At 49.9% G+C, this 26,842-nt stretch overlaps 1 protein-coding gene and 1 pseudogene across 2 annotated transcripts in view; one reads left to right on the forward strand and one right to left on the reverse strand.

Annotated features, from left to right (window-relative positions):
• Positions 1 to 14: 14 nt before the first annotated feature.
• Positions 15 to 5,133, reverse strand: LOC138646145 (dentin sialophosphoprotein-like; annotated as a pseudogene).
• A 2,785-nt stretch (positions 5,134 to 7,918) lies between these two features.
• The window catches only part of DNAAF5 (dynein axonemal assembly factor 5), a 53,993-nt gene continuing 35,069 nt past the window's right edge, over positions 7,919 to 26,842 (forward strand). Inside the window, exons 1-6 of one of the 2 annotated variants that reach the window (XM_069734265.1) lie at positions 7,919 to 8,467; positions 12,105 to 12,289; positions 15,935 to 16,059; positions 20,134 to 20,252; positions 20,579 to 20,811; positions 23,038 to 23,250. In XM_069734265.1, coding sequence (XP_069590366.1) covers positions 7,933 to 8,467; positions 12,105 to 12,289; positions 15,935 to 16,059; positions 20,134 to 20,252; positions 20,579 to 20,811; positions 23,038 to 23,250 — 1,410 coding nt within the window. In that variant the 5' untranslated portion in view covers positions 7,919 to 7,932. The remainder of the gene's footprint in view (positions 8,468 to 12,104; positions 12,290 to 15,934; positions 16,060 to 20,133; positions 20,253 to 20,578; positions 20,812 to 23,037; positions 23,251 to 26,842) is intronic. The other variant, XM_069734264.1, reaches the window with a different exon arrangement.

Raw genomic sequence — 26,842 nt, forward strand, 5'->3', positions numbered from 1 at the left:
ACACAACCTCGTTTTCACTCATCTCTTTTATTGCCGATGGCTGTGTGGCTGTCACCACTGCTGTCACCACTGCTGTCACTATTATCACTGCTGTCACCACTGCTGTCACTATTATCACTGCTGTCACCACTGCTGTCACCACTGCTGTCACTATTATCACTGCTGTCACCACTGCTGTCACTATTATCACTGCTGTCACCACTGCTGTCACTATTATCACTGCTGTCACCACTGCTGTCACTATTATCACTGCTGTCACTATTATCACTGCTGTCACCACTGCTGTCACTATTATCACTGCTGTCACCACTGCTGTCACTATTATCACTGCTGTCACCACTGCTGTCACTATTATCACTGCTGTCACCACTGCTGTCACTATTATCACTGCTGTCACCACTGCTGTCACTATTATCACTGCTGTCACTATTATCACTGCTGTCACCACTGCTGTCACTATTATCACTGCTGTCACTATTATCACTGCTGTCACCACTGCTGTCACTATTATCACTGCTGTCACCACTGCTGTCACTATTATCACTGCTGTCACCACTGCTGTCACCACTGCTGTCACTATTATCACTGCTGTCACCACTGCTGTCACTATTATCACTGCTGTCACTATTATCACTGCTGTCACTATTATCACTGCTGTCACCACTGCTGTCACTATTATCACTTCTGTCACTACTACTGTCACTATTATCACTGCTGTCACCACTGCTGTCACTATTATCACTGCTGTCACCACTGCTGTCACTATTATCACTGCTGTCACCACTGCTGTCACTATTATCACTGCTGTCACCACTGCTGTCACCACTGCTGTCACTATTATCACTGCTGTCACCACTGCTGTCACTATTATCACTGCTGTCACCGCTGCTGTCACCACTGCTGTCACTAATATCACCGCTATCACTATTATCACTGCTGTCACCATTGTTGTCACCACTGCTGTCTCTAGTATCACTGCTGTCACCACTGCTGTCATTATTATCACTGCTGTCACCACTGCTGTCACTATTATCACTGCTGTCACCACTCCTGTCACTATTATCATTGCTGTCACTATTATCACTGCTGTCACCACTGCTGTCACTAGTATCACTGCTGTCACTACTATCACTGCTGTCACCACTTCTGTCACTAGTATCACTGCTGTCACTACTGCTGTCACCACTGCTGTCACTAGTATCACTGCTGTCACCACTGCTGTCACTATTATCACTGCTGTCTCCACTGCTGTCACTTATCACTGCTGTCACCACGGCTGTCAATGTCACCGCTGTCACTAGTATCACTGCTGTCACCACTGCTGTCACTAGTATAACTTCTGCCACTACTGCTGTCACCACTGCTTTCACTATTATCACTGCTGCCACCACTGCTGTCACCACTGCTGTCACTAATATAACCGCTGTCACTAGTATCACTGCTGTCACTAGTATCACTGCTGTCACTAATATCACCGCTGTCACCACTACTGTCACTATTATCACTGCTGTCACCACTGCTGTCACTATTATTACTGCTGTCACCACTGCTGTCACTAGTGTCACTGCTGTCACTAGTATCACTGCTGTCACTACTGTTGTCACTATTATCAATGCTGTCACCACTGCTGTCATTACTGTCACTAGTTCACTAGTATCACTGCTGTCACTACTTCTGTCATTATTATCACTGCTGTCACTACAGCTGTCACCACTTCTGTCACTATTATCACTGCTGTCACTTCTACTGTCACTAGTATCACTGCTTTCACTGCTGCTGCCACTAGTATCACTGCTGTCACTACTGCTGTCACTATTATCACTGCTGTCACCACTGCTTTCACTATTATCACTGCTGCCACCACTGCTGTCACCACTGCTGTCACTAATATAACCGCTGTCACTAGTATCACTGCTGTCACTAGTATCACTGCTGTCACCATTGCTGTCACTAATATCACCGCTGTCACCACTGCTGTCACTATTATCACTGCTGTCACCACTGCTGTCACTATTATTACTGCTGTCACCACTGCTGTCACTAGTATCACTGCTGTCACTACTGTTGTCACTATTATCAATGCTGTCACCACTGCTGTCATTACTGTCACTAGTTCACTAGTATCACTGCTGTCACTACTTCTGTCATTATTATCACTGCTGTCACTACAGCTGTCACCACTTCTGTCACTATTATCACTGCTGTCACTTCTACTGTCACTAGTATCACTGCTTTCACTGCTGCTGCCACTAGTATCACTGCTGTCACTACTGCTGTCACTATTATCACTGCTGTCACTACTGCTGTCACTATTATCACTGCTGTCACTACTACTGTCACTAGTATCACTGCTATTAACACTGCTGTCACTAGTATCACTGCTGTCACCACTGCTGTCACTAGTATCACTGCTGTCACTACTGCTGTCACCACTGCTGTCACTTATCGCTGCTGTCACCACTGCTGTCACTAGTATCACTGTTGTCACCACTGCTGTCACTACTACTGTCACTAATATCACTGCTGTCACCACTGCTGTCACTAGTATCACTGTTGTCACCACTGCTGTCACTACTACTGTCACTAATATCACTGCTGTCACCACTGCTGTCACTATTATCACTGCTGTCACCACTGCTGTCACCATTGCTGTCACTATTATCACTGCTGTCACCACTGCTGTCACTATTATCACTGCTGTCACCACTGCTGTCACTATTATCACTGCTGTCACCGCTGCTGTCACCACTGCTGTCACTATTATCACTGCTGTCACTATTATCACTGCTGTCACCACTGCTGTCACTATTATCACTGCTGTCACCACTGCTGTCACTATTATCACTGCTGTCACCACTGCTGTCACTATTATCACTGCTGTCACCGCTGCTGTCACCACTGCTGTTACTATTATCACTGCTGTCACTATTATCACTGCTGTCACCACTGCTGTCACTATTATCACTGCTGTCACCGCTGCTGTCACCACTGCTGTCACTAATATCACCGCTATCACTATTATCACTGCTGTCACCACCGCTGTCACTTATCACTGCTGTCACCATTGTTGTCACCACTGCTGTCTCTAGTATCACTGCTGTCACCACTGCTGTCATTATTATCACTGCTGTCACCACTCCTGTCACTATTATCATTGCTGTCACTATTATCACTGCTGTCACCACTGCTGTCACTAGTATCACTGCTGTCACTACTGCTGTCACCACTGCTGTCACTATTATCACTGCTGTCACCACGGCTGTCAATGTCACCGCTGTCACCACTGCTGTCACCACTGCTGTCACTAGTATAACTTCTGCCACTACTGCTGTCACCACTGCTTTCACTATTATCACTGCTGCCACCACTGCTGTCACCACTGCTGTCACTAGTATCACTGCTGTCACTAGTATCACTGCTGTCACCATTGCTGTCACTAATATCACCGCTGTCACCACTACTGTCACTATTATCACTGCTGTCACCACTGCTGTCACTATTATTACTGCTGTCACCACTGCTGTCACTAGTGTCACTGCTGTCACTAGTATCACTGCTGTCACTACTGTTGTCACTATTATCAATGCTGTCACCAGTGCTGTCATTACTGTCACTAGTTCACTAGTATCACTGCTGTCACTACTTCTGTCATTATTATCACTGCTGTCACTACAGCTGTCACCACTTCTGTCACTATTATCACTGCTGTCACTTCTACTGTCACTAGTATCACTGATTTCACTGCTGCTGCCACTAGTATCACTGCTGTCACTACTGCTGTCACTATTATCACTATTATCACTGCTGTCACTACTACTGTCACTAGTATCACTGCTATTACCACTGCTGTCACTAGTATCACTGCTGTCACCACTGCTGTCACTAGTATCACTGCTGTCACTACTGCTGTCACCACTGCTGTCACTTATCGCTGCTGTCACCACTGCTGTCACTAGTATCACTGTTGTCACCAATGCTGTGACAACTACTGTCACTATTATCACTTCTGTCACTACTACTGTCACTAGTATCACTGCTATCACTACTACTGTCACTATTATCACTTCTGTCACTACTACTGTCACTATTATCACTGCTGTCACTAGTATCACTGCTATCACTACTACTGTCACTAGTATCACTTCTGTCACTACTGTCACTATTATCACTGCTGTCACAACTACTGTCACTATTATCACTTCTGTCACTACTACTGTCACTAGTATCACTGCTATCACTACTACTGTCACTATTATCACTTCTGTCACTACTACTGTCACTAGTATCACCACTACTGTCACTATTATCACTGCTATCACTACTACTGTCACTAGTATCACCACTACTGTCACTATTATCACTGCTATCACTACTACTGTCACTAGTATCACCACTACTGTCACTATTATCACTGCTATCACTACTACTGTCACTAGTATCACTGCTATCACCACTACTGTCACTGTTATCACTGCTGTCACAACTACTGTCACTAGTATCACTTCTGTCACTACTACTGTCACTAGTATCACTGCTATCACTACTACTGTCACTAGTATCACTGCTATCACCACTACTGTCACTATTATCACTGCTGTCACAACTACTGTCACTATTATCACTGCTGTCACAACTACTGTCACTATTATCACTTCTGTCACTACTACTGTCACTAGTATCACTGCTATCACCACTACTGTCACTAGTATCACTTCTGTCACTACTACTGTCACTAGTATCACTGCTATCACCACTACTGTCACTAGTATCACTGCTATCACCACTACTGTCACTAGTATCACTGCTGTCACCACTGCTGTCACTAGTATCACTGCTATCACCACTACTGTCACTATTATCACTTCTGTCACTACTACTGTCACTAGTATCACTGCTATCACCACTACTGTCACTAGTATCACTTCTGTCACTACTACTGTCACTAGTATCACTGATATCACTACTACTGTCACTAGTATCACTGCTGTCACCACTGCTGTCACTAGTATCAATGCTGTCACCACTACTGTCACTAGTATCACTGCTGTCACAACTACTGTCACTAGTATCACTGCTATCACCAGTATCACTAGTCTCTATACATTTTATAAATAAGTGGAATCTACCGATCATCACTCGATATTAACCATTAATGTAATGGGCCATATTAGTTGCTTGGTGAAGACCAAACACTTTGAACCCCACCATTACCAATGTGTGCACACTTGTTGGTCTCCGTTGTACGCTGTGTGAGATATAGGCGTTTTGTCACTTGTGGTGTGAACACTGGATGTGATTATTGGAACGATTGGGAGCGAACAGTCACATGAACAGTCGTCCTGGGGGCCTTTACACCTACACGTATCTGACCAGTCTCTGCTGGACCAGACCAAAATGTGTGAGAATAAGTGGATTATTGGTCTCATTGGAATCATCAGCGCAATCTACAAATGTCAGGAGCCAAGTGTGAACCCTTCATTTTAAAGAGAACCTGACATTTGCCAAAAATATGTTTCGTTGTTTTTTTCCCCAGGTTTAAATGCCGCTGTTTTGTTGAATTTCTGTTCTTCTCCATTCCTGAGAGTTGACCCTCTGTTCCCCTTATATCAATATAATCTTTTTAGCCAATTGGGTGTGGTCGTCAACTATTCTCTATGGGAGTATTGTTGTCCAGTGTTAATGAATACATCGATTTAGTGATGCACACCCCTCTTTTCTTCATCCAAAAAAACATATGAATACATTTATGAATAAAAGACATATTCGGTATTGGCAAGTAACTAAAAGTGTGATCTAATAATCTTTATATAGCGCTAACATATTCCACAGCGCGTTACAGGTTGCCCACATTATCGTCACTGTCCCCGTTGGGGCTCACAATCTACATTCCCTATCAATATGTCTTTGGAGGAAACCCACCAAACACAGATGTTGTCCTTGGATGGGTTTGAACCCAGGACTCCAGTGCTAACCACTGCGCCACTATGCTGCCCATAGTGATCTATCGAAATATAACATTACTGAGCCCCGTAAATGTTTTTTTTTTTCAGGACAATTTTATTTTTTACAATAGGCCTAAGTACTAACAGGCAGAGATAATTGCTGAAAATCTGACAGTTGTACCCGGCATCGGCTCAGAGTGGTCATCTACAGCTCCTGTAGGTGAATCAACTGCTTCATGTCAACAGGGCCAACTCTTGACGAGGCGTGACTACTGACATGGTGCTGATTAGGGATGAGTGGAACCGTGGAAGTTCGGGTTCTGGTACCCAACCAAACTTTAGTCCAGAGTTCGGTTCGAGTATCAGTTTTGTCACTGACTGCTCCTGCCGGCGATTCAGCTGCTTAATGTCAGCAGGGCAGCTCTGTTGACGAGGCGTGACTACAGACCTGGTGCTGATTAGGGATGAGTGGAACCGTGGAAGTTCGAGTTCTGGTACCCGACCGAACTTTAGTCCAAAGTTCGGTTTGAGTATAAACTGGGCACCGACCGCTCCTGCCAGCGATTCAGCTGCTTCATGTCAACAGGGCCAACTCTTGACGAGGCGTGACTACAGACCTGGTGCTGATTAGGGATGATTGGAACCGTTGAAGTTCGGGTTCTGGTACCCGACCGAACTTTAGTCCAAAGTTCGGTTTGAGTATAAACTGGGCACCGACCGCTCCTGCCAGCGATTCAGCTGCTTTATGTCAACAGGGCAGCTCTGTTGAAGGGGCGTGACTACTGACTTGGTGCCGATTAAGGATGAGTGGAACCGTGGAAGCTCGGGTTCTGGTACCTGACCGAACTTTCGTCCAAAGTCCGGTTCGAGTATCGGAACTGTACCCAAAGTATAACCTGAACCTGGAACCTATTGAAATCAATGAGGACCAGAACTTTGGAGCTGGAATATCTCTCTGTCTTGTCCCCGGACTCCAGAACTGTAAAACGGACTTCCAGGAGAAATCCGTGTTCGGAGTTCAGCACCAGAATCTAGGTGTCCAGTACGAACCCTGAACTTTAAAGGTCCTGTTCACTCATCTCATCTCAGTGCTAATTGACAGCTGGCTCCCTGCAGTTATGTAGCGGGGAGCCATCTATCATTCATCATGACGCCGGCAGTCACGCTCCATCAGTAGAGCAGAAGAGTAGCCGCTGCTCTGTCGACATGACGTTAGCGGAAGCCCCTGTATCGCCGGCAGGAGCGGTCATGTTCCAGCAGAGGTCTGCACCGGCCACAACAGGTAGGTAGATAGCTACTCCCTGCCTGTTAGTGCTTAGGCACATAGTAAAAAAAAAATGAAATACTGTCTCTTGGACATCCCCTTTAAGATATTTGCAAAATTGCAGTTTTTCGGTCAATTTACCTCACGCAAAAAAAAAAAAGCAATAAAAAACTATTAAAATTTCATATGTACCGTAAAAAGGGACCAATAAAAAGTACAAATTTGACAAGAAAAATGACGTCGACAGAATAATAAAGACCGGCCCTCAGAAAATGTTCTAAAATATTTTTAACCAGTAAAAATCTAATAAAAACCTACACAAGTTTGGTATTGCTGTAATCGGACGGACCCGGAGAATCATTTTTCTAGGTCGTTTTTACCGTGCAACGAAATTAAACGCAAGAAAACTGACAGAATTGTGCATTTTCACCATTTCACACCACTTTTTCCTGCTTTCCAGTACAGGAATGGTGTCAAACATGTTCTGTTTAAAAAAAAAATTAAAATAACAAGCCCTCAAAGGAAAAAATAATACAAAGTCATGGCTTTAGGAAGAAGAGGAGGCAAAAACGAAAACATTGATACAGGGGGTCAAGCACGGGTTGCCTAGCAACTCTAGCCGGCCGCTCTGCTGTACTGTTCGCGTTGCTAATAAAGTTTGGCGCGTTTGAATGCTCGTTTCTCGGCTGTGTACTGGGGAGCGCTTGGTTACCAGGGGTTACAAAGATGGCGGCGGCGGAGGGAGAGCAGCGTGCGGCCGGTGAGGTGTCTCAGGCCCTGGCTCGGCACATTAACAGCCTGAATGACGACAATAAGAGCACAAGGAAGAGGGCCCTGGCCGCCATACAGAGGGAAGCCGAGGACCGGCGGCTCTCCAGCGGGGACCTGCAGGAAGTCTTCATGGACCTGCTGAAAGCGCTGCTCCGGTCCCTGGCAGACCCCATGGAGAAGTGCAGGGAGATCGCCGTCCACATCCTCACTCACTGTGCCACCAATGTGCCCAGACCCGAGGAGGCGCTGCCCTACCTGGTGCCGGCCATCACCCAGCGCCTGGGGGGCCCCGAGCTGCTGGAGCCCTCCGAGGAGCTGAGGCTGGCCCTCTCCGAGCTCCTCACCCTGCTGGTGGAGGTGTGTGGCCGGAGGCTGGGCCCCTACCTGGAGGAGATGGTCAGGATCCTGCAGAGGACCATAGTGGATCCCTTCCCCGATGTAAGGAAGGAGAGCTGCCGCTGCGCTGCCAGCTATGCCCGGAGCGTGCCAGGTAATGTCCATGCAGCGCTACCCCTCCCAGCTTATATAGAATTGTCTAAGGGTCACTTCCGTCTTTCTGTCACGGTTATTCATTCGCTGATTGGTCTCGCCAGCTGCCTGTCATGGCTGCCACAACCAATCAGCGACGGGCACAGTCCTTACTCCCCGCAGTCAGTGCCTGTCGTCCGCATACTCCCCTCCGGTCACCGCTAACACAGGGTTAATGCCGGCGGTAACGGACCGCGTTATGCCGCGGGTAACGCACTCCGTTACCGCCTCTATTAACCCTGTGTGTCCATAACTTTTTACTATTGACGCGGCCTATGCGGCACCAATAGTAAAAAATGTAATGTTAAAAATGATTAAAAAAAACCTGCTATACTCACCCTCTGTAGTCGCTCGCGCCGGCCGCCATCTTCTGTTGCAGGTTCCGGTGGCAAAGATGGCATGGGAGAATGACCTGCCATGACGTCACAGTCATGTGACCGCGACGTCATCACAGGCCCTGCACTCATACCAACCCTGGGACCGGAAGCTGCCGTGGACTACAAGGGGCCCTCGGAAAGGTGAGTATATGTTTATTTTTTAACCTGTGACAAACCTGGCTGGGCAATATACTACGTGGCTGGGCAATATACTACGTGGCTGGGCAATATACTACGTGACTGGGCAATATACTACATGACTGGGCAATATACTACGTAGCTGAGCAATATACTACGTGACTGGGCAATATACTACATGACTGGGCAATATACTACATGACTGGGCAATATACTACGTAGCTGAGCAATATACTACGTGGATCGGCAATATACTACGTGGCTCTGTGCTGTATACTACGTGGCTCTGTGCTATATACTACGTGACTGGGCAATATACTACGTGGCTCTGGGCAATATACTACGTGGCTCTGGGCAATATACTACGTGGCTCTGGGCAATATACTACGTGGCTCTGGGCAATATACTACGTGGCTCTGGGCAATATACTACGTGGCTGGGCAATATACTACATGACTGGGCAATATACTACGTGGCTGGGCAATATACTACGTGGCTGGGCAATATACTACGTGGCTGGGCAATATACTACGTGGCTGGGCAATATACTACGTGACTGGGCAATATACTACGTGACTGGGCAATATACTACGTGACTGGGCAATATACTACGTGACTGGGCAATATACTACGTAGCTGAGCAATATACTACGTGGCTCGGCAATATACTACGTGGGCTGTGCAATATACTACGTGGCTCTGTGCTGTATACTACGTGGCTCTGGGCAATATACTACGTGGCTCGGCAATATACTACGTGGCTCTGTGCTGTATACTACGTGGCTCTGGGCAATATACTACGTGGCTCTGGGCAATATACTACGTGGCTCTGGGCAATATACTACGTGGCTCTGGGCAATATACTACGTGGCTCTGGGCAATATACTACGTGGCTCTGGGCAATATACTACGTGGCTCTGGGCAATATACTACGTGGCTCTGGGCAATATACTACGTGGCTCTGGGCAATATACTACGTGACTGGGCAATATACTACGTGACTGGGCAATATACTACGTGGCTGGGCAATATACTACGTGGCTCTGTGCTGTATACTACGTGGCTCTGTGCTATATACTACGTGACTGGGCAATATACTACGTGGCTCTGTGCTATATACTACGCGACTGGGCAATATACTACGTGGCTGGGCAATATACTACGTGGCTGGGCAATATACTACGTGGCTCTGGGCAATATACTACGTGGCTCTGGGCAATATACTACGTGGCTCTGGGCAATATACTACGTGGCTCTGGGCAATATACTACGTGGCTCTGGGCAATATACTACGTGACTGGGCAATATACTACGTGGCTGGGCAATATACTACGTGGCTGGGCAATATACTACGTGGCTCTGGGCAATATACTACGTGGCTCTGGGCAATATACTACGTGGCTGGGCAATATACTACGTGGCTCTGGGCAATATACTACGTGACTGGGCAATATACTACGTGGCTGGGCTATATACTACGTGGCTGGGCAATATACTACGTGGCTCTGGGCAATATACTACGTGGCTCTGGGCAATATACTACGTGGCTGGGCAATATACTACGTGACTGGGCAATATACTACGTGGCTCTGGGCAATATACTACGTGACTGGGCAATATACTACGTGGCTGGGCTATATACTACGTGGCTGGGCAATATACTACGTGGCTCTGGGCAATATACTACGTGGCTCTGGGCAATATACTACGTGGCTGGGCAATATACTACGTGCATATTCTAGAATACCCGATGCGTTAGAATCGGGCCACCATCTAGTCATAAATAGAAGCAGTTATACCCGCAAGGGCAGGGTCCTCGCCCCTCTGTATCAGTCTGTCATTGTTAGTTTGTTTACTGTAAGTGATATCTGTAACTTGTATGTAACCCCTTCTCATGTACTGCCCCATGGAATCAATGGTGCTATATAAATAAATAATAATAATAATAATACCCCTATGGGTTTCTCCAGAATTAAAACTGGAAAATTCTCGTAAAAACAAACAACTTTTGCAATTTCCGGCTTATTAAAAATCCTCTCTGGAGGGATTTTCAGTTCTATTTTATACCGCTTGTTGCCTAGGTTACATGTCACCTCTGCAGTGTTATCAGCGGTAACCGGTCTCCTAGACCAGGGGTCCCCAACTCCAGTCCTCAGGGCCCACCAACAGGTCATGTTTTCAGGATTTCCTTTGCATTTCACAGGTGATGCAATTATTACCTGGGCAAGACTAAGGAAATCCTGAAAACATGACATGTTGGTGGGCCCTGAGGACTGGAGTTGGGGACCCCTGTCCTAGACAACGAGTGTCCCCCTGTGCTCCTCCGACGACACAGCCAAGGCAAAGCTTCCACCTCCAATTATTTCAATAGAGTTCAAGTTCTAGTACCCGAACTGGACCAAAACCCGAATTTCCACAGGTCCGCTCATCACTAATGAGGAGCCCAACGCCTCTCCGACAACCAAGATTGTGAGAGGAAGGGGAGCAGAAGAAGCATTTTGTTAAAGGGAATGTCAGTAGGATCAACCCTGCTGGCCACAATTGCAAGTGCAATGCAAGAAACTCACCTCAATGCCGGCACTCGGGACCGGAGCGTCCAGCTGCATCGAAATACACGCACCCGCACGTTCCTGTCCCAAGTGCCGGAGATTGAGGCGAGAGACTCGTGCAAGTGTCTCGTATTTCACTCGCAAATGTGACCTCATCTGTGATCCGATGTCTTATCCCAGAGAAATCAACATATGTCTTAATATGTAAATGAGCTGTTAAGATCTACGGGTGGGACATAGATCGCCCTGAGAATTTGCCCTTAGAGATTATTGTGAATGCTAGAGGCGTTACCAGTGTGAGTCATGTAATGACTGACAGTCTACTCTCCTGATCACACAGCTCTGCAGCGAGATCAGACCTAACAGCGCAGCAGGAGGTGGAAGGATTGGAGGGCTCGTCGGCTAACGCGCTAGTTCTCTCTGTGATGAATGGAATATATATATATTTTTTTTTTACTCTGAACCTATAAAACATTTTTATTATTGTGGACATAACTCTTCAATAATGATATTACGTGCCATATGTATTTTTCAGAACATTTTCACCTGCAGTCTGAATCCCTCATTAAACCCCTAATGCAGACGATCTCCCACCAGCATTCGAAAGTGCGTATAGCTGTGATCCAGACAACGGGGGCTGTGATACAGTACGGCAATGGCAAGTCTGTGGACGACGTCCTCTCTCATCTAGCGCAGAGACTGTTCGATGATTCGCCTCAGGTAGGTAATGTCGGTGAAATCTCTTAGGCTAATCGCCCGTTTAGATGGGTCAGTAGTCAATGAATGCGTGTTTTAGGAACTATTGGCCAGTCAACACATCAGCAATCGCCCGATGAACGATCAAAGCGCTTGTCAGTCAGGTGCAATGATCAACTTGATTGGCCGGAAGTCAGAGGTAACAGTATTGAGTGAGCGTGCTGGGATAAGGTGTTATCTGAGCATGCTCGGATGCTAACAGAGTGTCTTCCACGTGCTTAAACAATGTATGAGTCCGCGCGGCAGCAACACATGTAGGGGTTGTCTAACAATCAGTCATCCATCCCTGCATGTGTTGCAGTTGTCGAAGAGCCACGAGACATGCAGCCGCGGGGACTCAAACATATAATTTGAGCACGCCAAAGCCACTCTGTTAGACCCGAACATGCTTAGATAGCACCTCGTTCATGACTAGTATTGGTCACAAGCTCTGTGTCAGGCTATGAGCCCCTCATTCTGCTTCTCATAGACTTACATTGAGTTGTGACTTCCCGCTCGCCCAGGAAACGCTGAAATCTGGCAGGTCACAAACTGCTTGAGACTGAGCAGAGCGGTGGCGAAAACAAATCAAGATGGCATCTGTTAAGTATAAGGCTAGGGTCACATTGCGTTAGTGCAATCCGTTTAGCGCTAGCGGATTGCGCTAACGCAATGTTTTCTATGGGGCTGCGGTCGGGGTCGCGGTAACGTCCCCGCTCTCGCAGATCCCCGATCTGCAAGAGCGGGGAACGGACCGCGGGCGCGCCTCGGACGCTGCAAGCAGCGTCCGCGGCGCGCCAGGAATCACCGGCGCGTCGCTAGCGCGTGCCGAACAAGGCACGCGCTAGTGAAGCGCGTTCCCATTACCTTCAATGGGCGCGTTAACGGACGCGTTGTTAATTTCGCCGTGCAACGCTGTCCGTTAAACGCGGTCCCATAACGCAATGGGAACCCAGCCTAAGACTAGGCGCAAGGAACTTGCATTATAACCACCACCAAGTGCTGTAATAATAAAAAAATGGAGTTGTGCTTTAATCGACTGCCGATTGGCTTGCATCTAGCCGATCAGTGGTCATTAAATGGCCTAGCTTGGCCCATGTAACAGGGACTTTAACCACTACTCGGACTACCCCTTCTCAGTGTGAGTGTTAAAATAAAAGTACTTGTAATCCCCCTCCTGTGCCGGCGCTGATCCAGTGGTGTCGGCCCTGGATCTCCTAGAGCCCTGCACACAATTAGCGCCGGCTTCACTGTCCGCACCTTCAGACTAATTGAACAGGAAGAGAAAGTCCGAGAGCAGCCGCCGCCGCCGCCACCACCCTGAGTATCTGCTGACGTTCGACTCATCTGAAGGCGCTGACAGTGAAGTCGGTGAGATGAATATGTAGGTGTCTTTATTTTAACGGGAGCAAACACTCGGATTGAGAAGTATTTGTCCGAATAGCGGACATCTTTATAACACGCATGTGGTAAATGACTTGGTGGGGGAAGGTTATGCGCCCCTTAGTAATTTTCATTCAAGGATCATTTGGGGCATTTATAGGGGGCTAATATGCTACTGATTAGCTGGCTGTTAAAGGAATTGTCCACTTCTTTATACCCAGCACACCCATCAATCAATTGTCTTCTGCTCTGCTGGGGGGCGCAGCCGGATGTGCAGTGTATGGAGCCGAGCCGTACTGTTTCATTCATTGTTTATGTACAGCTACGGGGCTGCCGGGTGTAAGACCCCCATTAATCTGTTTTTGATGTCCTTTCCTAAGGATGGGGTCTTCAGTATCAAGGTAGTGGACAACCCCTTTAACAAAGAAACCTTCACTCTGTTGGTCCCTCACATCAGTGACCGCTGAGATCTCTCTTCACTACTTTCCATTAGAGCCAAAGCCGCACATCAGACCATTTTCTTTTAATTACATTTTTTGCCCCACTCTTGTCCTTTATAACGTATCCACATGTCCACTAGTCGGACAACCCTTTCTTAAATAATGTATTCCTAACATTCTCAATTCCTGTACAATCGCCTTCCCAGCAATGTCCGCGTTGGGACTGGGGGCACTTGTGTGACCTTGTAAGGCCACGTGAGCGCTGCGGCTAATCAGCGACTGCTATTGGCCTGTAGTTCTCACACTTCCCTTGGACATAGATCTGAGTTTTGTTTAAGGTAGTTCTCAAACTTCCCACCCGTTAGCGGCCACTGATTGTCTGCAGCTCTCTCGTGGCATAACAGTATCACACATATGATCCGAAGGCAGCGGACATCACTGGGAAGTCGCCGGTGCGGGAGTTGAGTACCTGTTATATATATTTTACACCGTGAAATAATGGCCGACATCTTTAGAATTGAGCAGTGACAATAGATTCCACTTCTAAGACATGTAGGGCACCAACAAAGGACTTTGCGTCCCCTTCAGGGCAGGTGCAGACGATCGTGTAATCCAACAACAAATCGGATCGCACCCAGACAAGCGTTATTCATGCTGATATTCAGATTCACTCGATCATGCAAGTCAGTGAGTCTATGGAAGTCGTCGGACTGCACTCGAAGGGCATCTTGAGTGCAGTCCAGTTTCCACGGCGTGACAGAATGGAGAAGATTGAAACTTTTTTTATTCTCTGTCTTTTCCTCATTCGAGAGCATTGATCAGAGTTTGATTTGCATAATTAATCCGATTCTCTCGGATGAGAGGAACCATGCTTCTCTGAATCTGCCTTCAAAGGAACCAATTATACAAGAAAAATGGTGAATGCCTAAAGGAAGAAAAGGTGACACACGCCAGACTAATATTTTAAGGTTCACATTCTATTCCCGTTATTGAAAGTTATTACCTATCCAAAGGTTAGGTGACAACTTGCAGATGGGTTGGGGTCCGACCTCTGGGTCGCCCTTCTCCCAATCTCCAGACATTCACAAAGGAGCATGCTGGCCGCTCCATTCATTGTCTATGGCGCTGATCTTAATGAAGCAAGATCTTCTCCGGTGGCAGATTCCTTGAAGATGGTGTAGTGCAGTCCTTACAGGATAATTCTGGCGGCGTGCGTATTCCCAGCCATTGTACAGCCGCGCTCCACATTCCTTCCCCACGCTTCTCTGTAAAGGTTGTGATGGGTCTGCTGTCACAGATTGGTCCTCTCGTAGCGTGTGGGCTGAAGCCGCGCTCGCCAAAGAGGAAGCTCTTCAGTAGGATGGTTGGCATAACAAGCCCTTGATGCCAGCAGATACCTTTCGCTCCCATCCAACAATTTCATCATTAAGTTTTTCAATCAAAACAAGCTGTTTAGTGCTAGAAGCATAGACTGTTAATTGGGGGCAATCACTTCCCATTAACGACGCTCTATACTGGAACAGATCCAAGACTTTCACAGCAAGCACTGAAACGTTAAAGGGACAGACATTCCCATTTTCATGCTTGATTGTGGACAAGTGCGGGGGAGGGATGTGACCGTAGGATGGGTCCCTATCCATATCCAATGCAGACAAAAACATGGGGGGCCCCCCGGGATTAAATGTGGAGGGTTGTGCTATTCTTTCTAGATTTGGGATTGGCAAAATCTGGAGAAAATGTGCCTCGATACCCGGATATCTGTATATTGGTCATATGTAGAGGGGTCATCTTCTACTTAATGTTGCAGGTTCGCCTTGCTGTTACTACTGTGGTGGGCACCTGGCTCTTGGAGCTCCGGGATCGATATTCCTATTTCCATAAGCTAATCCCTCTTCTGCTGAGCAGCAGTACAGATGAGATTCCGGACATCCGGTAAGTTATGAAATATTCACCTTTCAAAGCTTTAAATTATTTTGTTACTCCTGGCAGATTGAACACTTGAAGCTAAATACTAATACCAGACATTTTGGATCAATGAGAGTCCCAGCAATAGGACCCCATTCCGATCTTGTTCTGAATATCAATGACCAACCCTTAAAGGTGTTTGTTCAGTCCTTTGCTAAAAGTCTGCAGTCTCTCTATGCGACTGCAGACTTCCAAGTCCTCACAGTGCGCACTCCGCTCGCTGTCGGGATTGTCCTCTGTCGGCAGAGAAAGCGCGCGATCTCGTGACCACACATTCGATCTGCATACTTTCAGTCACGTTGAGTCTAGCCGTGTGTAACCTCATTTCACGCCATCCCACTCATGTTCATTGGGGGTAAACGCAGTGGGATCGGAACATTTAATAACTCTTGTATCCTATAGTGTATCCATTATTTACAAGATATACAGGTCTATTTTATTAGTTCTGTTTATGAAGGGGGAAAAAATATTTTGCCTTTGGACAGCTGGTGTTTATATCCTGCAGCCATCTGTGCAATCGTGATGTCCTGATGGGGTTTCCATGGCAGCTAGGGATCTACTGAAGACTACTTCTTTACTAAATCTAGTATACTCTGTGCTGAAGGACACCCTTCCCATTATGCCAAGGTATGGCAGTCCCAGAGATGTACCATCAGTACATCTCCCTATGGTGCTACCTAATGCTCCTCTTCCTTCTGTCTTAGCGGTTGGTCTCCTCTTCTTCTGACTCGGAGCCGCGGGCCTCGTCTCCCTTCTGACGCGGTGCCGCGGGCCTCGTCTCCCTTCTGACGCGGTGCCGCCGGCCTCGTCTCCCTTCTGACGCGGTGCCGCCGGCCTCGTCTCCCTTCTGACGCGGTGCCGCCGGCCTCGTCTCCCTTCTGACGCGGGGCCGCCGGCCTCGTCTCCCTTCTGACGCGGGGCCGCCGGCCTCGTCTCCCTTCTGACGCGGGGCCGCCGGCCTCGTCTCCCTTCTGACGCGGGGCCGCCGGCCTCGTCTCCCTTCTGACGCGGGGCCGCCGGCCTCGTCTCCCTTCTGACGCGGGGCCGCCGGCCTCGTCTCCCTTCTGACGCGGGGCCGCCGGCCTCGTCTCCCTTCTGACGCGGGGCCGCCGGCCTCGTCTCCCTTCTGACGCGGGGCCGCCGGCCTCGTCTCCCTTCTGACGCGGGGCCGCCGGCCTCGTCTCCCTTCTGACGCGGGGCCGCCGGCCTCGTCTCCCTTCTGACGCGGGGCCGCCGGCCTCGTCTCCCTTCTGACGCGGGGCCGCCGGCCTCGTCTCCCTTCTGACGCGGGGCCGCCGGCCTCGTCTCCCTTCTGACGCGGGGCCGCCGGCCTCGTCTCCCTTCTGACGCGGGGCCGCCGGCCTCGTCTCCCTTCTGACGCGGGGCCGCCGGCCTCGTCTCCCTTCTGACGCGGGGCCGCCGGCCTCGTCTCCCTTCTGACGCGGGGCCGCCGGCCTCGTCTCCCTTCTGACGCGGGGCCGCCGGCCTCGTCTCCCTTCTGACGCGGGGCCGCCGGCCTCGTCTCCCTTCTGACGCGGGGCCGCCGGCCTCGTCTCCCTTCTGACGCGGGGCCGCCGGCCTCGTCTCCCTTCTGACGCGGGGCCGCCGGCCTCGTCTCCCTTCTGACGCGGGGCCGCCGGCCTCGTCTCCCTTCTGACGCGGGGCCGCCGGCCTCGTCTCCCTTCTGACGCGGGGCCGCCGGCCTCGTCTCCCTTCTGACGCGGGGCCGCCGGCCTCGTCTCCCTTCTGACGCGGGGCCGCCGGCCTCGTCTCCCTTCTGACGCGGGGCCGCCGGCCTCGTCTCCCTTCTGACGCGGGGCCGCCGGCCTCGTCTCCCTTCTGACGCGGGGCCGCCGGCCTCGTCTCCCTTCTGACGCGGGGCCGCCGGCCTCGTCTCCCTTCTGACGCGGGGCCGCCGGCCTCGTCTCCCTTCTGACGCGGGGCCGCCGGCCTCGTCTCCCTTCTGACGCGGGGCCGCCGGCCTCGTCTCCCTTCTGACGCGGGGCCGCCGGCCTCGTCTCCCTTCTGACGCGGGGCCGCCGGCCTCGTCTCCCTTCTGACGCGGGGCCGCCGGCCTCGTCTCCCTTCTGACGCGGGGCCGCCGGCCTCGTCTCCCTTCTGACGCGGGGCCGCCGGCCTCGTCTCCCTTCTGACGCGGGGCCGCCGGCCTCGTCTCCCTTCTGACGCGGGGCCGCCGGCCTCGTCTCCCTTCTGACGCGGGGCCGCCGGCCTCGTCTCCCTTCTGACGCGGGGCCGCCGGCCTCGTCTCCCTTCTGACGCGGGGCCGCCGGCCTCGTCTCCCTTCTGACGCGGGGCCGCCGGCCTCGTCTCCCTTCTGACGCGGGGCCGCCGGCCTCGTCTCCCTTCTGACGCGGGGCCGCCGGCCTCGTCTCCCTTCTGACGCGGGGCCGCCGGCCTCGTCTCCCCTCTGACGCGGGGCCGCCGGACTCGTCTCCCCTCTGACGCGGGGCCGCCGGCCTCGTCTCCCCTCTGACGCGGGGCCGCCGGCCTCGTCTCCCCTCTGACGCGGGGCCGCCGGCCTCGTCTCCCCTCTGACGCGGGGCCGCCGGCCTCGTCTCCCCTCTGACGCGGGGCCGCCGGCCTCGTCTCCCCTCTGACGCGGGGCCGCCGGCCTCGTCTCCCCTCTGACGCGGGGCCGCCGGCCTCGTCTCCCCTCTGACGCGGGGCCGCCGGCCTCGTCTCCCCTCTGACGCGGGGCCGCCGGCCTCGTCTCCCCTCTGACGCGGGGCCGCCGGCCTCGTCTCCCCTCTGACGCGGGGCCGCCGGCCTCGTCTCCCCTCTGACGCGGGGCCGCCGGCCTCGTCTCCCCTCTGACGCGGGGCCGCCGGCCTCGTCTCCCCTCTGACGCGGGGCCGCCGGCCTCGTCTCCCCTCTGACGCGGGGCCGCCGGCCTCGTCTCCCCTCTGACGCGGGGCCGCCGGCCTCGTCTCCCCTCTGACGCGGGGCCGCCGGCCTCGTCTCCCCTCTGACGCGGGGCCGCCGGCCTCGTCTCCCCTCTGACGCGGGGCCGCCGGCCTCGTCTCCCCTCTGACGCGGTGCCGCCGGCCTCGTCTCCCCTCTGACGCGGTGCCGCCGGCCTCGTCTCCCCTCTGACGCGGGGCCGCCGGCCTCGTCTCCCTTCTGACGCGGAGCCGTAGTTATTTAACATGTTCACTATGCAGTAAAACTGACCTAGCTATATGATTCTACAGGTCAATATAATTGTGCAGATACCGAACATGTGGGTGATAGGGATAAAAAACATTTTATATAACACGAAAAAATGTTGACAATTTTATGAGACCCATAACGTAATTTTTTGTGATCTGGGGCACGGTGAGGGCTTATTTTTTGCTCCCCGAGCTGACATTTTTACTGATACCATTTTGGGGTAGATTCAATGTTTTGATCACCTCTCATTACTTTTTATTGCAGTGTTGTGGTGGCCTAAAAAGCCCGTAATTCTGGCGTTTCAACTTTGTTCTCGTTACATTGTTTACAGATCCTATTTTATTTTATATTTTGATCAGACTTTTACGCACACAGCAATTATCAAATGTGTTTTTATTTTTAATGGGACGCAAAGGGGGTAATTTTGAACTTTAATATTTTCATATTTTTTAAACGCATTTTTTTTTATTTTTTTTGTCAGTACTCTTAGGGGCCTTGAAGCTGCGATCATCCGATCGATTGTGATATACAGCAATACCACAATACTGCTTTGTATGCAAACATCACGGTCTCCTATGGACGCCGGCTACCGGCTAGCTTTTACAGGAGTACAGTCATGACAGACAGGGGGGTCTTCAGCAGACCCCCTAGCTCTCATGCCAACCCATAGGCACCCCTCAATCAATATCATGGGTGCCCTGATGGGCGCATAGAATGATGTTTACCCCCTTCCGGTACACATTACATGCTGCTGTCAGAGATTGACAGCGACATTCACAGGTTACTGATGTAAGATACCGTCTGTATTTATGTATATGCCATTTTTAATTTATCTGTTTTTTTGTTTTTTGTTTTTTCTCCTAACTTTAGGCAGACCGCCTTAGATTATTGGCAGAAAGTTGGATTACAGTGGGAAAAAGAAAATGAAGATGACTTAAAAGATAAGATGGATTTTAGCGCACCGAATCCTACTTGTTATCCACCTGGCGGTGAGTTGCCATGAGTGGCATACATCAGTTATCGGGTATTTTGGTCTAAGTAGTCTATACACTGGAAAATCGTTTATTACTGCCGGCACCTCCGCCAATTGCCAAAACGGGGGACTTGTGTCCCATGATCTTTCCTGGCTGTGACCAGACGGAGGTCACCCCAACAGCCAATATATTAGGCTGTGCCTTTGCAGATATTTATGGTAGACCAAAGGAACCATTGTTGCAGAGAGTTGACAATAGGTTGCGATTGTCAGTTTTAGAAAATGGTTCTAGAGGTTGTACAACTGATATATTTCCATTCTGACCACGTTTTTTCGTTTCAGTGCAGAGACCTGGCTTGGGATGTCGTGAGCTAATATTTCGAAATCTCTCAAAAATTTTGCCTGCTATTAGTCACGACATAACAGACTGGGTAGCTGGTACCCGGGTGAAAGCGGCACAGCTCCTCGTAGTCTTGTTGATTCATGCCGAAGATCACACCACGCAGCACATGGAGCTTTTGCTGAGCACCTTATACCGATCGTGTCTGGATGAAGAGGAGAAAGTGGTCCACAATGTGAGTTAGTGGTTTGTCGCTCCATCTCTATGAATGGCAGCATATTTGGGGTATTTATTTTCAGACACTGTTTTTTGTTGAGGATCTGGACGAGTATTCTGCACCAAAAATAAGCAACACATTTACGGTATAGAAAAACCTCCGCCAAGAATTTGTGAACGACTGGAGCCCCAGCACTTCCTATGCTTTTCAATGCGATGGACTATGGGAAAATGGCCTCTGGAGGAGGCGCATGTGCAGATTGAGATCTCTGCAACAAGATTTTGGCTCAGTTGCACATGCGTCGCCTCCGCCGGCCATTTTCCTTAGTCATGCTTTCCAATGCAATGAACATGTGTTGGGGGCTCCAGGCTCTCACAAAATGTTGAGGCCCTGCACTGCTGAACACCTCCTACCAGCCAGGGGCCCGTTGCATCGCCCCACTCCTACCTCCTCGGAACACCACCTACTAGGCTGGGGCCCGCAGCATCTCTTGCCTCCGCCAGCTTCCTTCAGCAGCAACTGTGCCACCTGGGACCCTGCTCCACTGCCGCCGCCCCCAGGTAAGTTACGTAAAAGTGGGTTATAAGACCCACCACCATTTTATACATTACTTTTTTGCTCTCCAAAATTTTGGCAGCGTCTTATAATCCGCAAAATATTGTTCTTTTCCGGAGATATATACCCTATTTTCTGGTGTATAAGACGACCCCCAACTTTTCCATATAAAATATGGAATTTGGGATATACCTGCCGTATAAGACGGGGGTCATCTTATACCCCCAGTCATCTTATACGGCGCGTGCGGTGCGTATGGTTCCCAGGGTCTGGAGGAGAGGAGACTCTCCTTCAGGCCCTGGGGTCCATATTCATGTAAAAAAAAAAGAATTAAAAAAAAAAAAATATGGATATACTCACCCCTCCGACGGACCCTGGCTCTCAGCGGTGCGAGCGGCAGCCTCCGTTCCTAAGAATGCATTGAGTGTAGGACCTGCGATGACGTCGCGGTCAGGTGACCGGTCACCTGACCGCTCACGTGACCGCAACGTCATCGAAGGTCCTTCACTCACTGCATTCTTAGGAACAGAGGCAGACGCTCGCACCGCTGAGAGCCAGGGTCCGTCGGAGGGGTGAGTGTATCCATATTTTTTTTTTTTATTCTTTATTTTTTACATGAATATGTAATCCAGGATCGCTCCCTGCCACCGGTACCCGGCGTATAAGATGACCCTCAACTTTTGGGACGATTTTTAGGGGTTAAAAAGTCGTCTTATACGCTGGAAAATACATATATATTTAGTTTCTCAGTTATATTTGCTCCTGGAAATATAATGTAAAATATTTTTATTTTTTATTACTCACATGAAAAATGTTTGTAATATTCAGATTGCTTTGCAGAAGGAGATTGTTGGCCAGAATCTCACGATACCTGATCCCATCCATCCTCCCTTCAGTATACTGCAGTCGTCCTGTCCCCTTTGCAGAAAAACACTCCCAGAGTTAGATGTTTCCCCCACCAGTCTTCATGGTTGGGATGGTGTTCGTGGGGTTGTACTCCTTCTTCCACAGACGGCGAGTGGCGTTGATACCAAAACGTTCTATTTTGGTGTCATCGGACCACATGAGCTTCTCCCAGCTTTCTTCGGGTCATTGTCCTGGTCCTCTCGTGTAGTTCTGAGCGGATTCCTGACCTTTCTCAGAATCCTCCTGATCCCACAAGGCGAGATCTTGCATGGAGCCTCAGACCGAGAGTGATTGACAGTCATTGTTTCTTCCATTTTCTAATAATTCTGCCAACAGTTGTTAACTTCTCACCAATCTGCTTGTCTATTGTCCTGTAGCCCATCCCAGCCTTGCGCAGGTCTACAATTTTGTCCCTGGTGTCCTTATATAATTCTTTGGTTTGGGCCATGGTGGAGAGGTTGAAGTGTGATTGTGTGGACAGGTGTCTTTTATGCAGATAACAAGTTCAAGCAGGTGCAGTTAATGCAGGTAATGAGTGCAGAGTAGGAGGCTTCTTAAAGCCCCACATCCTGTCACTACGGGCGCACACAGCGCCTCTGCTCCTTGTGATGTTGACGTGTGACATGATGTAGGCTCATAGTTGTGCCAACGTACACATGACCCAGATCTGCAGCGGTACATTGACTTTTCATTGCCTGCCATTTGTCTGTGCGTGTATATGTAATGCAGGATGGACTGTGATACTGTTCTATAACATCCTTTTTTTTTTTTTTTCCTTTCTAGAGTATAAAATCTGCAGAATTAATGGGCACTTTCGTGAATCCCGAGGTTTTCCTCAAGCTGATTCTGACGGCTCTTCAGAAGTCTCCTCTATCGTCGCACCTCTCCGTTTTGGCAGCGTGTATTCGGGGAAGCTCTCGCGAGGGGATAAAGCCACATTTGCATCGGATCGCTGATGTCATTTCTAAGCCCGAGATCTGCCAGGGGTCCGAAAAGGTAAGAAACTCATACTGATGATTTGGAGGTTTGAAGTGTATTCCTTAGCTAAAACATGAGCTCTCTGCTCATTCTAATTTATGAAAACTTGAAAGGTCTTTATACACATATACTTCCAAGCTTCTTTCTAGCTTTGCTCCATTTGGACACTGATGACAAGTTATCCTCATAGTAATTTTAAGGCCCATTTCCAGCCGCAATCCACTGTTTATTAGACACGATCGGCACTCATTTATGTTTTTTGTTTTTTTTTGCACTGACCGATAAATTTCTATATTGGAATAGAACGATTGTACTAGCAATCGTCCTGTCCCCACATAGGGGGCATTTTGTCCGAATCTCGTCCCATTTACACGAGGGTTTGTAGCCAACCACAATGATTTAGTGGTCAGTATGAATAATACGATCAGCCGGCGAAAAATCACTTTGCTCATTCAGCGACATATATATATACACTTTTTTTTTTTTCGTCTAAGGTCCACTTCCGTCTGTTTGTCTGTCGTGGAAATCTTGCGTCGCTGATTGGTCGTGCCCAGCCGGCCGATCAGCGACAGGCACAGTCCGACCGTTAATTGGCCCCTCCCTACTCCCCTCCCTACCGACCGCAACCAATCAGCGACACTGGATTTCCGTGACAGACAGACAGACAAACGGAAGTACCCCTTAGACGATTATATGGATAGATTTTTTTATTTTAATTCTTTTTTTTAGCAGGGATATGGTGCCCACACTGCTATATACTCCGTGGGCTGCGTTATATGCTCCGTGGGCTGCGTTATATGCTCCGTGGGCTGCGTTGTATGCTCCGTGGGCTGCGTTATATGCTCCGTGGGCTGCGTTGTATGCTCCGTGGGCTGCGTTGTATGCTCCGTGGGCTGCGTTGTATGCTCCGTGGGCTGCGTTATATGCTCCGTGGGCTGCGTTATATGCTCCGTGGGCTGCGTTGTATGCTCCGTGGGCTGCGTTGTATGCTCCGTGGGCTGCGTTGTATGCTCCGTGGGCTGCGTTGTATGCTCCGTGGGCTGCGTTGTATGCTCCGTGGGCTGCGTTGTATGCTCCGTGGGCTGCGTTGTATGCTCCGTGGGCTGCGTTGTATGCTCCGTGGGCTGCGTTGTATGCTCCGTGGGCTGCGTTGTATGCTCCGTGGGCTGCGTTGTATGCTCCGTGGGCTGCGTTGTATGCTCCGTGGGCTGCGTTGTATGCTCCGTGGGCTGCGTTATATGCTCCGTGGGCTGTGCTATATGCTACGTGGTCTGTGCTATATTTCTCTGCTGTATCTGTGCTTCATGAATCGTGGTATGTGTTAAAGGGGGGCCCACTAAGACTCTTTCGCCTGGGGCCCTCAAAAACCTGGAGCCGGCCCTGGCTTCACTGATTGGTCGCGCCCGGCTGGGCGACATGCGCAGTCCGGGCGCGAATTGGCACGGTGTTAGAATCAGGCTGCACTCAGATGTCGTTCGAGTGCAGTCTGTAACGCCGAAGGCGACGGGAACAAAGAGTGGACCCACTGGACCGTGGCACCGAACCTCCCCTGAGCGAGCACTCCAGAGTGGAACCAACCCCTATACAGGGACTGTTAGAAGGCAAGCACAGGGAAAACTAGTACCACGGAGGCCAGGACCAGGGATCGGCTCCAGGAAAAGGAAACAGGGAGAAAAACGGGGAAAAACAGAAAGGGAAGAAGGTGACGGAGGAAACCTGGGTGAGAAGTAAAGGAGCTGAGGAACGGACTGAGGAAAGGGAAAACACAGGAACTGCGGAACACAGGAGCAGGAACTGAAAGAGAAAACAGGAGAACAAGAGGTTAAACAACACAGGGCTGGAAAGGCACACGACTGGGAATACACAGGACTGGTAAAGCACAGAAAACTATGCGGCCTAACTAAAGCAGGAAAACACAATAATCAGGCGCCTCCACAAAGGGAGGAGGTCCAGAAATACCTGAGGCCAGACTTTGATTGGCAGGAAGTACTTCCAGGTCAGGTCATGGAGGGATAGAAGAGCAGAAGGAGCGCGCGCGGTCAGAGCCTACTGCGCCTGCGCAACCCACAGGAGCGCGCAGCTGGCTGCAGGGAGGACACGCGCCGGGATGCAAGCACCGAGCCCCGGAGTGAGGAGGACGCAGCAAGGACATCAGCTGACCTGGACTCGGCGGCAGCAGGAGGAGCGCCAGGAACAGGAGCCGAGGTAACACACGGGATTTGAACCACGCTTTGCTGATTGGTCGTGCCCGGCCGGCCGAATCCTGTGTATTCATTGCATTATTCTGGAAACTTCATAAATAAACTACATACATATTCTAGAATACCTGATGCATTAGAATCGGGCCACCATCTAGTGTTTCTTATAAATGATTATCAGTGATGAGTGAATACACTCGTTACTCGAGATTTCCCGAGCACGCTCGGGGGTCCTCCGAGTATTTGTAAGTGATCGCAGATTTAGTTTTCCTCACCTCAGCTGAATGATTTACATCTGTTAGTCAGCTTGATTACATGTGGGGATTCCCTAGCAACCAGGCAACCCCCACATGTACTTATGCTGGCTAACAGATGTGAATCATTCAGCTGCGGCAAGAAAAACTAAATCTCCGATCACTTACAAATACTCGGAGGACCCCCGAGCGTGCTCGGGAAATCTCGAGTAACGAGCATATTCGCTCATCGCTAATTATCAGCTTTGTAAATGGGCCTAAAGTGAGAGTCACACGGTCATATAACTCGAAGATCGCAACGCAATGCTCGGACTGGCTGTTGGCTCGCCCAACAGCAGCGTGACAGCATGCATCTTTATGCAGCTGTCACGCTTGGGTCAGGAGAGCCGACAGCCAGTCCGAGCATTGCGTTGCAATCGTCGTCCAAATTATAGATCTGTGTGACTCTCTGTTTTTCAAGCCATGAGAAATCTAGTGAAGTTGTATGCAAATCAGGCTGGAAGTGCTCTGGGGGTGTGTCAGTGCACTTAGACTCGGTGGTTGTTATGCACTGACACGCCCCCAGCGCACTTCCATGCTGATTTGCATATGGCTTCCTTGCTAGATTTCTCATGACTGGCACATCAGGTAACAACAAAAAAGCTACCATTTTCTGGGGATCCGTGTGCCTATATTACCACACCACTACTTCCATATGTCAGCGGGTTATTCTATTTCTCGATCTTCTGGAAGGCAGCGCTATTCTGTCTTCCTCCTTGGCACAGATTGGGCCTTGTGGCATGGCCGCCTCTGCAGCATTGGGAAGCACAGGGGCACTGAATGCTGTGATCCCGCAATCTTCAGAGCTGTGCTCGCATGTTGTGTGGGAAAGAATTTACAAGTCTGCGCTCCTTACCTGTGAAAGCGGCCACCTCTGATTAGACTGCAGAGGTGGACGGCAAAGTATTGTAAACTAGATACTTAAAATTCCCCCCACTTTTGAGAACGGAGAGAATTTTTTTTTTTTTTTTTGCAACAGTTGAATTGCAAAGTTGCATTTTTTTCACGAGCATTTTGCAATTTTACCCATTTGATTATCAAAAAACCCTTTTAAAGACATAATCTCATGACAGACGAGCCCTTTTAATATGGAATCTGCAGCAGATTTTAGCACCTGGC

Source organism: Ranitomeya imitator, chromosome 7, assembly GCF_032444005.1.
Source record: "Ranitomeya imitator isolate aRanImi1 chromosome 7, aRanImi1.pri, whole genome shotgun sequence".
Taxonomy (NCBI): domain Eukaryota; kingdom Metazoa; phylum Chordata; class Amphibia; order Anura; family Dendrobatidae; genus Ranitomeya; species Ranitomeya imitator.